This window comes from Calidris pugnax, unplaced genomic scaffold (genome assembly GCF_001431845.1).
Source record: "Calidris pugnax isolate Ruff unplaced genomic scaffold, ASM143184v1 scaffold44, whole genome shotgun sequence".
In the NCBI taxonomy this organism is placed as follows: domain Eukaryota; kingdom Metazoa; phylum Chordata; class Aves; order Charadriiformes; family Scolopacidae; genus Calidris; species Calidris pugnax.
In genome coordinates, this window is record NW_015094506.1 from 42,974,729 (window position 1) to 42,988,543 (window position 13,815).

The 13,815-nt window shown below is 38.5% G+C and overlaps 1 protein-coding gene across 1 annotated transcript in view; it reads right to left on the reverse strand.

The window, feature by feature from the left end:
• KIF21A (kinesin family member 21A) overlaps window positions 1-13,815 on the reverse strand; it is a 90,993-nt gene continuing 77,178 nt past the window's right edge. The window contains exons 31-38 of the mRNA XM_014963361.1: window positions 13,587-13,625; window positions 11,458-11,594; window positions 9,332-9,512; window positions 8,880-9,044; window positions 8,232-8,349; window positions 6,426-6,596; window positions 3,215-3,414; window positions 1-1,258 (exon numbers count right to left, since the gene is read on the reverse strand). Coding sequence (XP_014818847.1) covers window positions 1,165-1,258; window positions 3,215-3,414; window positions 6,426-6,596; window positions 8,232-8,349; window positions 8,880-9,044; window positions 9,332-9,512; window positions 11,458-11,594; window positions 13,587-13,625 — 1,105 coding nt within the window. The 3' untranslated portion in view covers window positions 1-1,164. The remainder of the gene's footprint in view (window positions 1,259-3,214; window positions 3,415-6,425; window positions 6,597-8,231; window positions 8,350-8,879; window positions 9,045-9,331; window positions 9,513-11,457; window positions 11,595-13,586; window positions 13,626-13,815) is intronic.

The window sequence follows — 13,815 nt, forward strand, 5'->3', positions numbered from 1 at the left end:
AGTTCACATTCACATCTTTATTTAAGTGTTACCTACATCCATTTTCTGGAAAAAAAAAAAAAAAACAAAACGAAATAAAATCAAAAAAACCTCAATATCCAAACACTGTATCTGAATCTACATAATTTTTTAAAATTTGCAGAATTTACAAATTAATATTCAGAGCAGTTGGGTAAATTATACATCCTCCCTCAATATCCACACTCTAAGAGCTTTAAAAGTCATACAGGCACAAGATAAGATATTTTCTTTGTACAACCATCTATTTACATAGCTTTTTCCAATACACGTGGTTCAGTTCTCAAAGTAACTGCCAAGGTTTGCAAAACAGTGTATTTAAAATACATTTAGCAGCATATAAAATTAGATAAAAAGGAAAGCCATTTTGCTTTAAAAAAGAAAACGTGAGATGATAGAAACAAATCCATAAGAAAAATAGATTAAGATATATTTCTGTCATGACATTAAGAACACCTAGTCATTACAGAATATAGGCAAAACACTAATCAAACGTACCAGTTTATGAGCATTTGAGTTCTAGTCCTGAGCACAGAGTATACATAGCTGCACAACTTTGGTCAACAAGGATTATATGCCAACGTTAACACAAATCATACGGCGTTCGCTGTTAGCGGGGTACAGCCACGTCAGACACATGTGTCATTAACAGCTTTTTCCCATCTTTTATTCACTCCACTTTCCTAACAGCAGTGTAAGTGACCTTTAGAATCTTGAAACTTCTTGTCATAATCAAAGGCTTATTACTGGGACATCATCATTTCCCTGCTACTCTAAAATGCAGAACAGCTGATCATACTTGTGAGTGAAATACAGCAGAGCACTTCTGTTACATATTCCAGGTTATAATTTTGAGATGGTCATTAGAGAAGACTGATTTCCAGTTAAACTGCAAGTGTTACTTACGCACACAAATTCAGCCATAATATATAGACATACACATGTGACCATTGAGACACAAGCATGTTACCAGGAGGCTATTTTTTTCTTAAATACAGTACATATTTTAAGGACAGCAGGTCTAGAAGAAGAGTTCACTCGTATTTCTCAGTTCATTCCAGTCATCAGTGTTTACCTAATAAGCATGCAGCAAACTGCATAGAGTGCACCTCAAATTCATCAACATATTCATTTATCCCCATCATTTCAATTACTGGCAAGATCTTCACTTGCATCTCCTGTATCTGAGATCTGTCCATCTATTACATTTCGAGCTTTCCAGATCCTTACAGTCCGGTCACTGAAAAACATAAAGCAGTATTAGAGGTAGGTAATTAAATTGGGAAGGTGGGGGAGCTTTCTTAAAAGCTTAGGTGTCTTAGTCAGAAAAACACTGTTGGCAAAACAAGATTTCCTTAATGCATATGCAAGGGTCGTTCCACCTCCAGGAGATTTTGTAATCTAAGATATACCACATTTAAAACTCCCTAATCTTATCACAGCACTGGCTACTGCCTTTAACCATCAGGGCAAGCATAAAGATTATGTCTAAGGAAAGTAAAATCCTACTCTGTTATTACTTAATTTTTTAAAATACAGCTAATGGTAATAGGCTGAAGTAGATTGGCATCAGAGAAGAGCTTCCACCATGTAACTGTCTGCAATGTAGATGACCACAGGCAAACAGCCAGCATACAGCCAGCAGAGAGAGAGACTCAATAGGACAAGATCACTTCGTGCCATTAAAAAAAAGCATGGAAAGTTATATCAGGTTAAATCAACAGGACCCGAAACATGCTCCATTGGCACAGGAGGTGTCAGTCTATAATAAGGTTAAAAAAAAAGAAAAGCAAAGAATCATAAGACAATGGAAAGTCCTAACCCACCTCACCCCCAGAAACATCCATTTGCCAGGTGCTGGCAGGTGAATACCAGTGAGCTGGTGTTCAGAAGCCCAGGAGAGGCAAGCTGTAATTCTGTACTCTTGGCAACAATCACTACTTACACAGCTTTAAAATATGTGTGAGTAAAGTATCATATGGAATGTGTTGCAAAACTCTGTTAGCATAATTAAAAAGTAAAATATAGAATAAGCCTTATTAAATGGCAATTTTTCCAGTGCAAGAGAAGTAGAAGTTATGAATTTCTCATAAAACATTAATTATGTGACCAGCAAACATTGACTCATGAGTTCCTTATAAGCCCCTCAAAAAAGCCAGGAGGCAGGACAAGCTTTATCACAGTACAGAGGTTTTCTGATTTGAGCCTTCACTTCACTATAAATAGTCAGTACTTTCTATAGACCTTCACCATAACGTTACAAGTGCCAAAAAGGCTGGGATTTTCTTTCACTAGTATTAAAGAATCAATTTCAGGTGCATGTATGTTCTAGACTTATTCATAATCTTTAGGCAGAGACATAAGCTTTGACATCTCTACCCCTATATATTAATGCTTAAACATAAAAATTGGCCACCAAATGTGGAAACTTGACAACTTTGAGATCCTGCTTTGATTCAGAAATACCTGGTTTCAATTCAGAAAGTCAGAAGTTTCCATAATTAGCAGAATAAGATAACACGACAGCCTTCACAGCTTCTGTGCTCAGGCTACGCCACTAAGAGGGCTCTGCTGCCATTCCCCACATTTTCTCCAGAAGGACATGCTTTTCTTGGCCAAGCCCCCTGAGATTTCAAGTACTCAATCTGCTCACTTTTACTGACAAAGCAAATATTGAAATGAAGGTGTTTAAAGGACAGGAGGATGGCTTGCAAAGCTCCTTCTATATGCCAACACTTAAACAAACAAAACCCCAAGAAACTACATACCATGGCATTCAGATAAATGGCCACAGGTCAGGCATCAGCCCTAGTAGTAAACAGCCCAATTGTAAAGACTAGCTGGTAAAGTTCTTTACTGCCAAATTCTCCCTGCCATCTCTTGTCTCCAAACTTTTTTGATCATGCACACCTATCACTAAAAAAGTTTTTAAGCACATACCCCATCTGTATTTATAAATTATACACTTGCACTACTGACGTTCTAATATTTTCTTCCTATGGCCTAGTGGATCATGTCAAACACCCCACTATGGAGTTCACTGCAGTAGATTATGAGATTTTAGGGGCCCAGATCAGGTCTTCCCATGCTTGCTGTGAAGTGAGTTACAGAGCTGAAGATCTAAATGCATCTGCACGGACAGAATTCTCCCAGGACCTATGGAAAAAGGAAGATTCATAGAGAAGAAAAAACTCACTCTGATGCTGTGAAAATCTGGCTGGAGTTGGTGCAGATTGCATTTATGGGGCTGTCGTGGCCCTTCATCTCCCCAATGGGCGCGAAGGTATCCACGTTCCAGAGCTTGAGGGTGCCTCCTCGGCAGCCACTGAGCAGAACCGGAGCACCAGGTACCAGGCCAAGAGCACACACCCAGTCTTTATGAGCATTAGGAACTTGCTGAAAAAGAGAAAGCAAGCAAGTCTCACAAGGGCTGCAAAAACTTCTAGAGGAACAAGCATGGCAATGGAAAAATCCTAAATTCTAAGCCCGATTCCTGTCCTGAAGTAGGTTCACTACATGGTGCTGGGTATATCCCTGCCCTGTGGCTTCTCCTCCTTTTGGGCAAGGAGGGGGTTATCTTCCATGGGTTACTTCTATACCATAAGTTTGTTTCTTTTTGTGAAATAGTCTTGTTAAACAAGAAAATCCAATATGCACAACTGACCTGACTTGCAACAGAAATTAATTTAGGCTAATGCTAAATCTGCATATGTTCAAATGCATATTTGAACACATATTTGAACATATGGTCTTCATATATGTTTGAAGTCTGTCTGTAAGGCAGTTATAAAACACATAGAAAGAAAATCCAAAATACTGCTCCAAAAACACACCAAGGTGACAGAAACTGTTTCTATATTTGCCTTCCTCCTTTCTTCTTTTCCCATTACACATTATAAATTGATTTTGTGATGTAGCACTTAACAAAAACACATTAATTCTTTATTGAGGAAGGACACTAGCATTTTACAGCTACTTCAGAAAGCAAAATGCTGCACAGAGCAGCTGAGAACATCCATTTGATACCAACACTTGGGAAACAATAGCCCAAGTTTGCTGTCTTCTCAGGGGACCCAAGAGTAGCTCTTCTCCAGGTCAGTTTGGTAGGACCTGCTTTGCTTCGCTGCCTCTCATATCGTGGAGCACATTCAGCTTTCTAGGATCATCTCAGCATTTTATCTACAATATGCACTGCTGTCACAACCCTGGTGATCTGGTCCTGCAGCACTTAGTGCAAACTGGAGGGGAAGGAGGGGGCAGGATGTCGTTCATAATTTTGTCACAGAAGCATTTTGTGGCTTGGGTTGTACAGCACCAAGTAGATGATATCCAAATATCTATCATAGCATGTTTATCAAGCATTTTTCACCAGTGTTAGAGGACCAACCTTGTGTAACACGTGTGCCAAACCAGGACCTCTGTTGAAATGTTACACTTTAAAGCAGCCTAGCTCTGTTTTCAGGATGGGATTTTTTTCCCCTCCTTCATCTGTAGCAGTCAAGTGTACACACCAAAATAAAGTTGCAATGAGAAATTCTGACTGGATATGGGGGAGGGAGGGAAATTCATACGAGAATAGTTAAAGGCTTGCAGAGGGTCACCCAGAGCAGCTGTGCAATCTGTGACCTTGGAGATTTTGAAAATTCAACTGGGCAATGCCTTGAGTAACCAAACCTAACTACAAAGTTGGCCATGCTTGGATCAGCGGGCCAACTTTGCCCTGCGTGACCTCCAGTGGCCTGCTCAACCTTAAGTAACCCATGATTAGGAGAAGTAACAGAACTTTTCTTCATTCCCTAAAAAGATAGCGAATAAAAATTATTTATATTGATTTGTCAAATGCTTTAGCGTCATCTCCTTGAAAAAACACACATCATTTTATAGAAAAAAAAGCAAGATTGTTTTTATTCAATTCTACTTTTAAGACCAACAAAAAATAGGGGAACAAGATGTATAGAAATTATGAAATGCACATAGACCAAAAGGCAAATAAGAAAAGGAATACAACTAGTCCACTGTTACATTCTACTTCACCCCTGCCCTGTATTCTTTCTCTTGTTAAATTAATTGCAACAGTCAAAATGCACATTGCATAATATTCTAATGAGCCAAAAATACAAAAGTGAAGATGCTTCTTACAACTTCAATGAAGTCATCCTGATAATACAGAAGTCTTTCCTGTTCCTGTGGTCCCCCTGATTTTGCTATCAAGCTGCTTAGTACATTTCCCCAGACAGAGACATAAGGGCTGATGTCCCAATATGACCAAGTGAAAATTTTCTGTAAGAAGCTGAATTTCTCAATCCTTATTTTAACTTTGAAATCTTAGTAGTATCCTGAAAAAGGACTAGCACCCAGCTGGAAAATTCTGAAAGAAAGTCCACAAATATTGTGTATTTGTGGAATACACAATATGGCCATGTAGAAATTTTCTTCTTAAGGTGAACAGTCCTTTATTGTCTCATGTCCCAAAACTTTATTGTTCTATTGGTTTCCTTGCTATCAGTCTGCACATTAAATGCACATAAAGACACATTTCTTTTTCCTCTAAAAATTATTAGATGATTGGTATCTAACCAAACCTTTGCAAAAAACAGTGGTACCTTCTACCATTTGTTTTTCTGCCTTCCATTCTCACAGTCTCAAATTAAATAATTTTATCTCTACCTCAACAACTTCTCATAATACCTGGAAGAACAGATTGGCTTAGAGCAAGTAGCCAAAAATCAAAGTTCACCATGTCAGACACATTACAATGAATTTCAACATTCCCCTGGATTTGAGGTCCACTTTTGCTCCCCCCCCAACCTTTTTTTAAACGGTAAAAACTTACTGAAAATATGTTCTAACAGCAAACAGATTATGATGCTTGTGTTGTGTACACTGCATAATATATGCATTGTGTAACAAGATGAATGGAGATCTAAGGAGAAAGCTTTTTAGCAAAAAGGCTGGGTGGAGCGAGGCAAGTTGTAAACCCTCGTCACAAGAAAATATCCTGTAGCCCAATCTAATGCATCATTTGTCATTAATGGGTTCCCAGTCCAAAATTTACCAGCTTGTCAGTGACAAAGATGATATCCAATGGTTCAAATCAGAGGAGGCAGGTGCTGCCTTCATTATGAAGCAAAAAAAACCCCAAAATCCACATACTCAAAGCTAAAATAAAGGACTAATCACTTCAGAATTTCCTGATGCTTCATACATTGAGAAGAAAAGCAACCACATTCCCAGTGTAAAAGATCAAATACGTTATCGATTTCTTTCTTAGTCAGTGTTCTGTGCCTTCCCTATGAAAAACATCAGTATCTAAGTGAATAGTCACTGTATGAGCCTGAACATTTACACAGCCTGAAAACAGTTCTACAGTGTGATCGTCACATTAGCTGCATGATTTTTTCCATTACCTGAAGAAGGTCTTTTTGAGCCAAATCCCATTTCTTAATTCCGTTATCTCTGGAGCCACTAAAGAGGTTGTCTCCCATAATAGCAAGTGCTTCGATGCCATCATAATGAGGAGGTTCAAAATTGTGTGTAGGACTTACACTTCCAAGAGCGCCTTCAGTCACATCAAACATCTAAAATAAATAAATTATCAAATACGTTAGGAAAAATTATCTGGCATCTAACCATCTTGGAAGATATTGCAGTGAAAAGCTTTGGATGAAAAACTTAGGAAGTCTTATTACAGGCCCCTGTATCATGATGTGTATTTGACCAGAACAACTCCTTTCCCCTCTTCTACCTCTTGCCTGAAGGAGCAATGCTTCACTGACTTCAGAGAAGGTTGCTCTGGAAAGAAGTGCTACTACTTGGTTATGAAATACACAGTATCTTCTCAAGGAAGAGCCTATATATGTACCATGTGGTGGGCTAGAGGAACAAAGCTCATGAGTGAACATGGGAAACACAACTCACACTGGGAGAATTGTACAAGCAGCTGCAGGAAGAGGCATTAATATATTTTTCCGGACAAGGTGTTTTGGCAAGGGTTACATACCATTACATACTGATGCTTTCCATGGACTAGACACATGCCTCTCCTTGCCTGTGCTCCAGGAATGGGGGCTTAAAACAGATTCTTTAAGTCAGGCCATTTTAGCAATTTAAAGCATAATCAGCCCCATCAGCTCTTTGTTCCAAGAGAAGCAGTGTAAGCAACTCTGGTTCATTATGGATTGTAGCAAACCAGAACTCCCCCAGTTAGGCTGAGCTGAAGAGGAACAGATGAGTCATCACTTTTTTAACCACTACCTCTGTTTCACAAGCAAATGTCAGACTTCATCCCCTATTATTTGCTCTTCATTGACCTTTTAAAATGAATAAGCTTGGTAATAAAAAAGGGACCAGTTAGTAGCATAAAAAAAACCACCTCAAGTGAGTTAAAGGTATTTTAAGTTACAACTTTTAACTAACATGCACTGGTTCCAATTGTAACAAAAAAGTTCAATGATACACCAGAAAAATTAAATGCTTAGACAGAAGTGACTAATATTCCTGGCTTATTAGACAAAACAGTAGTTTCCTGTGGCAAGGGACAGCAGGATCTCTGACCAGACCTACTACCCAAGGTGCCCCTTACCCACGCGGAGAAGCACTGAGGATTCCCAAACTGCTGCACTGACCATGCACACACAGATCATTTCATGCCTAAGAATCCTCTGGCCTTTAACCACAGGGACTGCTCACAGGATTCAAATCTGTGTCAAGCTATGCACCCACCTCCCAGGCCATCTTCTGAGGCTGGCCCAGAGCACAGCCAAGCATCCAAGAATTACAGGATAACATCAAAAAGAGAAAAATCAGCTCAGCAAGAAAAATCATGCAGGTCTATCCCAGGCTCTCCTGTGAGGAGCATAGAGTGTCTCTGCTGAGGCACTGACATAAGATAGTTTCAAGAGTTACTTATGAGTAGGTGCTATGAATATTGCTCCACAACGTCACACACCTGATGCCCATCTTACTGGAGATTAAAAAAAGTTTAACTACAGACAACCATCCAAATAAAAATAGCACTGAATTATTAACATTAAGATTAAGTGTTTATTAAGAGTTTATTAAGACTGAACATTATTCATAATCTATAACTGATGAAAGAATTTCCATCTTGGTTGTCACTTTTCAGATCTGGAGACGTTAGTCACTTCAGCTGAAGCCTGCATCCCAGGCTGATGTGAAGAGTCAAAATAAATAAGCAAATATTAACAGTTTACCTTTATATAATGATCCTTTGAACCAGTGACAATAAGATCTTGTCCATTCGAAATCCGATCTACGGTAAGGCACATAACTGGACCCTGGTGACCAGTCAGCTTTCCTGTAGACTGAAATCTTCAAGATTAAGAGAAGAAATTAGGATTTGTTATTTTTTAATATATCCAATACAATCTATAGCACAGTTTCTGCCAGAATGGATCCTTTAGTTTTGCTAATGTCTTCACTATTCATCCCATGGTTATGGTAAACTCTCTTGTTCATACATACACATGTGTAAATGTTAAATCTATGCTAAAGGTAAACAAAAACTTCTATTTATATAAAATAAGAATTTAAAAAATTTAAAGACAAATCAGACCCCTGATGGACTAGATGAACTTTAAAGATTCTTTCCAACCCAAACTATTCTATGATTTGGATATTTCCAATCATTTTTAGTGAAATGATTCACAGGAACCTTAACACCCAAGGAGATCAGGAGCACCTCCATTATCTCAGTAACCACCATGGCATAGATTAGTTGATCCATACCTTGACCATATTTTGCCCAGGTTACAGTCATTACCATAAAAAGGAAACACTTCACTGACTTTGTATGCACATATAACCACCTAAAGAACATTCTCTTCGCTGGTGTTCAGTACCTTTTCAGGTCCCACATCCTCACTGAGTTTCCAGCAGCTGCATAGAGGAATGTGCCAGTTGGATTTAGTGCAATCTGGTTGATCTGGTTCTCTCCAGCTGGGATAGTGACTGTTCTGTTAGTGCTTCCTGAACACACATCACCAGGCATCGCCTGGCCTGAAGACCTGAGGACAGGGTGGAAGGAAGAAAAAAACAAGAAGAAAAAACCTCCCTTATTAATAAGCCAATTATGAATATTGAACATTTGATAAAACATTATAGGCATGAATGCAAATTGGTTGTGTTTCTATGCCCTACAGTGACTGAGCCTGAACACAAAGAACATCTCCAGCCCTGAACAGTATATTTAAATTACAGTGCTGCACTATTGAATTAAATTTAATAATTTTTAGTTTAAATCTAACTGTAAGATTCATTTAGACTCTTTACATTCGAGGTTTAGCATACTTACGTCAGTGTCCGAATACACTTAGCAGAGTCTCTGATGTCCCACACCTTGATATAGGAGGTTGAGACTGTGAAGACCAGGCTAGTGTAATTGCAATATTTTATAGAAACAACATTATTGGGATGACCGCCCAGTGACATAATCTCTTGTCCAGTTACCAGATTCCAGACTTTACAGGTACGATCTAAATAAAGATAAGCAAAAAGGGGGAAAATAAATAAATAAAATATTTAAACAAACAAAACCCACCAAAGAAACACATTTTTCAAAAACTCAATTAAGAAGTCCATATACTCACTCACACACATACATATCCCTCCATTTTGGTAGGCACTTTTAAAGACCCATTTAATTAATCTGGTTTTGTAGAGTACAAATCTACCATCATCAAAATAATCACTATATGTCATGTAGAAGGTGTCCATATTAGGTCCCATAGCATTTTAAAAGGATAAAATCCCATGTCAAGCCCAAACTGTCAAACAGTTTAGAGGCTGTAAAGTTTAGATGATGACAGATCAAGAGAACGACTCAATATTTAATTCAAAGATTCTTCATCAAGAACATACTTCAGGAGGGGCTTTGAATCTCAGCATGACAGGGGACTGACAGCCACAACAAAATCAGAGATGAGAAAGAAACCAAACTACTTAGTGCTTTAGGAGCCTGTGAAAATCCCAGTGTAAGTGCTTGAGTCAGCTTTCATTCAGTAGCAAAGGAATTTAAATACTGCAAACTATTGTGTACTGAAGGCCCAGATGCCTAGAAGTTCTCAAGACTTGCAAGACAAATGGAGCCCACACAGGAAACTCTTTGTTGCACCGTGTCTCTATCACTCCTTGTATTTTAGAAGTACATTTTTACTGCAATAAGTACCGGGAGGATGAAGAGAATGTGTAGGCAATGTTTATAAGAACACAAACAATGCAAGTATACCAGGAACTCATCAACCACTTTAAAAATTCCAACTGTCAAGACCAGAGCCCAATATCTGCAATGCACCTGAAAGCTTACTGGCACTCCTGAATTGGCACTGCCTGGTAGTGTTATGGCTGTCAGTGAGCCGAGCCTTTCTGCTTCAGCAACAGTTTCCAAAAGATTCAACTTTCATTAAACTGCCGTCTACTGTAGTATACAGTACTCTTGAATACAAGTATATTTTGTAAAGCTTTCCCCTCCAAAAATATACAGAGCAAAAATTCTTCCATAAATATGGGAATCTAGCATATGATGAGAGAGAGCAAATATTTACAACATCTGTAAGCACCCCTGTGTTAAAAGCAAACAAAGCCTTTAGACCACAAATGTAGATGTAAAATAAAAAAAATAAATTTGAAAGTCCTTTATTTTCCCCCCACATAGCCACTAAATTTGAAATCTCAATACAAATTAACCAAGCAACATTCAAAGAAGCTAAAAATGAGCCCTTTTTTTGCATTTGTACCCACTTGCACAAATGCTAAAATGTTGGCTTCAAACTTATTAGACCAAGAGTTTGTCAATTCACTGTAAGAACATGTCTTGGTACGTTTAACAGCCAGGTAGTAGAATAGCCACAGAAAGCAGACCTTTCTTCCAAAACACTGTTTCTACCAACTTGTAAAGTACAAAGAGTGGCTACACCATCCATTAGGGAATGTAGTCACTACTAGATCTAGCCCCTCTCACATTCATACAAGACTTACACCCATGAGGGACAGGTCAAGGGGCACGGGGGAAGCAGAAAATAGCCCTAACTCTGCTCAAAAAATCTGTGGCAGGAAGAATCCAGTCTGTAGGTAACACAGCCAAAGATTTGTTAAATTCACTAACCTCTACTCTACCCTGAGGCTATCACTTTGCATTGCACATCACGTGTGTATGTTTCCATGATTAATTCCACCATATCACTCAACAAATATTAATGTTATTCTCGAGAGTTACTTTTTCCACTACAAATAAACAGCCAAATACTACCCATTGGAATGAAAAAACTGCAGATAATTACTGTAAATCCTTCTTCAGCTTATGTTGCACAATGGATCTTCGCACTTTTCCAGTGTGTTTACAGCACTAAGCACAATTTCACAATACCTGAAGTTGTCAAAGCAGCCTCTGTAGGCAGCACAGATGCATGAATCTTGCCTAACCTTTAGATCCAGTAAAGAGAAGATCATCAGTTGCATCAACACAAAGTACAGCCTTGGTATGTCCTTCAGCTGTATAGATACACTGAAGTGGGGACGACCTGATGCATTTTGAAGCAGGGTATGGGTTAATTATCCCCCTAAAGAGAAAAAAAAAGGATGTGAATTGGGCATAGTAATAGACACACATCAAAATAATTTACTAAAGTATAGGGAAAAAAATTAATCTAGTTTTCTTACACGGGCAGAACAGCTGAATGCTGTTCATAAACTATGTAAGGATTTTTACTGTTTAGCTTCAACAAGTGTCAGCTCTGGACTATCAATTAAAGGAAATCACATACAACAACAAACAAAGGAAAAAGACACGATGCTGAGTATGGGGTATATGGGAAAGTCTGCATAATGCTGAAAGAACCAGGAAGCTTAAAGCTCCTGAATTCATAGGACCAACGATAAAACTCTGAATTGCACAAAATCTAGTTAGGCTAAATATCACCTCTGAAAAACGGAACAAGTGCAGTTGCCAATTCCAAACTCAGCAGGCATTTCACATCAACTGCCCTCTGCGGGCAGGCTGGGAGAACTGGTGCTAATTTGTGTGCCTAATCAGGGCTCCTACCCTGCTCTGTACCCAACCCCACCCTTGTACTCAAGTGGCTAGAAGGGAGTACGGTTGGAGTACAGACACCCCAGAGGAATCTTCCTCAGAATTTTTAGCTAGGTGATGCCAAAAGACTGTAAGTCAGCCTGAAAAAAAAAACAAAAAACAAAAAACCAAAAAAAACCCCCACAGCTCATCAGCAAACAAAAATTATTTGCAGTCTAAAATCCCATGCATACAACTGCACACACACGGACCCCGCTGATTTCTATGAAGTGTAGAAAAGCCTCAAGGTAATGCCCACAAACACTCAACACAGTGCTGTGACCTGACCAGCTTGCAGTTAAGATTCACTGTCATGTTCTTTTGGGGATTACACTCCACTAAAAAACAAGAACTAAGCCATAGCCCTGTCTCACAAAAAAAAAAAAGTGCCAGGTGATTTAGGAAAACGTAAAAATTCCATAATATTGCCCAGAAGCTTGCTATAGGAAGGAGAAAGTCCTTCCTGATACTATCTAACTTTGTGACAATTATCTGGTTTGTCTAGTACAGTCTTAGCAGTAAAAATGGATAAAATAATAATTTCTCAGGACACCATCATTCATGTAATCCATTACCCCTCTACAATCCTGTCACAGATTTTACTAATATTAATATTGCCTTAAATTGTTTGACATTAACTTCCTCATTTTGGAAAGGCATTCACCTTTCAATCTGCACCTTTTTACATTTTCAAGAATACAGGAACAATTCACCTTATTGTTATTACTTTAGATCTCTATGCTCTCATTTCCTAACACCACACAAACCCAGTATGGTTTTCTCTGTAGTATTCCCCAGTGGATCATACTGTCTCTAGACTGAGTTATTCCTACTGGTGTTCTCACCCACTCATTCCCTTGACAAGCCATGTAAAATACAGGTCCCAGAGCTATTTATCTACTTATACACAGACAAAAAACGCTACGACTGCTACAACGACCGGACAAAGGCACCATCACATTGTTATTAGCCCTTTGACTGCCCTCCTCTTGATAAATGTTCACTGAGTACCAATATCCAACATGAGTGGGGACATGTCCTTCATCTCTTAAGCCATTGTGCATTCTGACAGAAAGACATAATGAATAAACTACTAATTTTTATTTACACTAAGATTTAGTTTTTACTGACCAAAGTACACAAGTAAACAAAAAGAAAGAGAAGCATATAAAACCTATGAAAATGTCTATTCCTCTTTTTTAAAAGAAAACAAAGAGAGAAAGAATATATCTAAGGAAAGGTTTATATCATACTTCGTTCAAAAAGAAAAAACCTGACATGCTCAACAACGATAAGAACATCCTAAAAATGGAAAGGGGGAGACATGCTTGACGAATATTTCAGATTTTAAAACTTCTGTCAAAAGCAAAAGATACAGTGCACAAGGATCAGGAAAATTCATGCAGCAAAATGAAATTTCCTAAGAACTGGAATAACTTCAGTGAAAGATGCCCAGAAAACAGAAAAGAGAAAGAGAGAGTACCTGTGTACCTCCGACAGAGAGGAATCACTTTCATCAGACCTACAAATCAACAGTGGTGGAATTGTAAGGAGAAAGAATATAGGTATCAGCAAAGTAAAGCCTCCATGTGAGAAAACCAACAGCATGTCCAATTCAGAAAAGCAATGGTAACCCACATATAGTATGTGGCATTGCTCAGGGTACCCTTTAAACTCATGATAATTGTGGGGGGGAATAATAATCTTAAAAC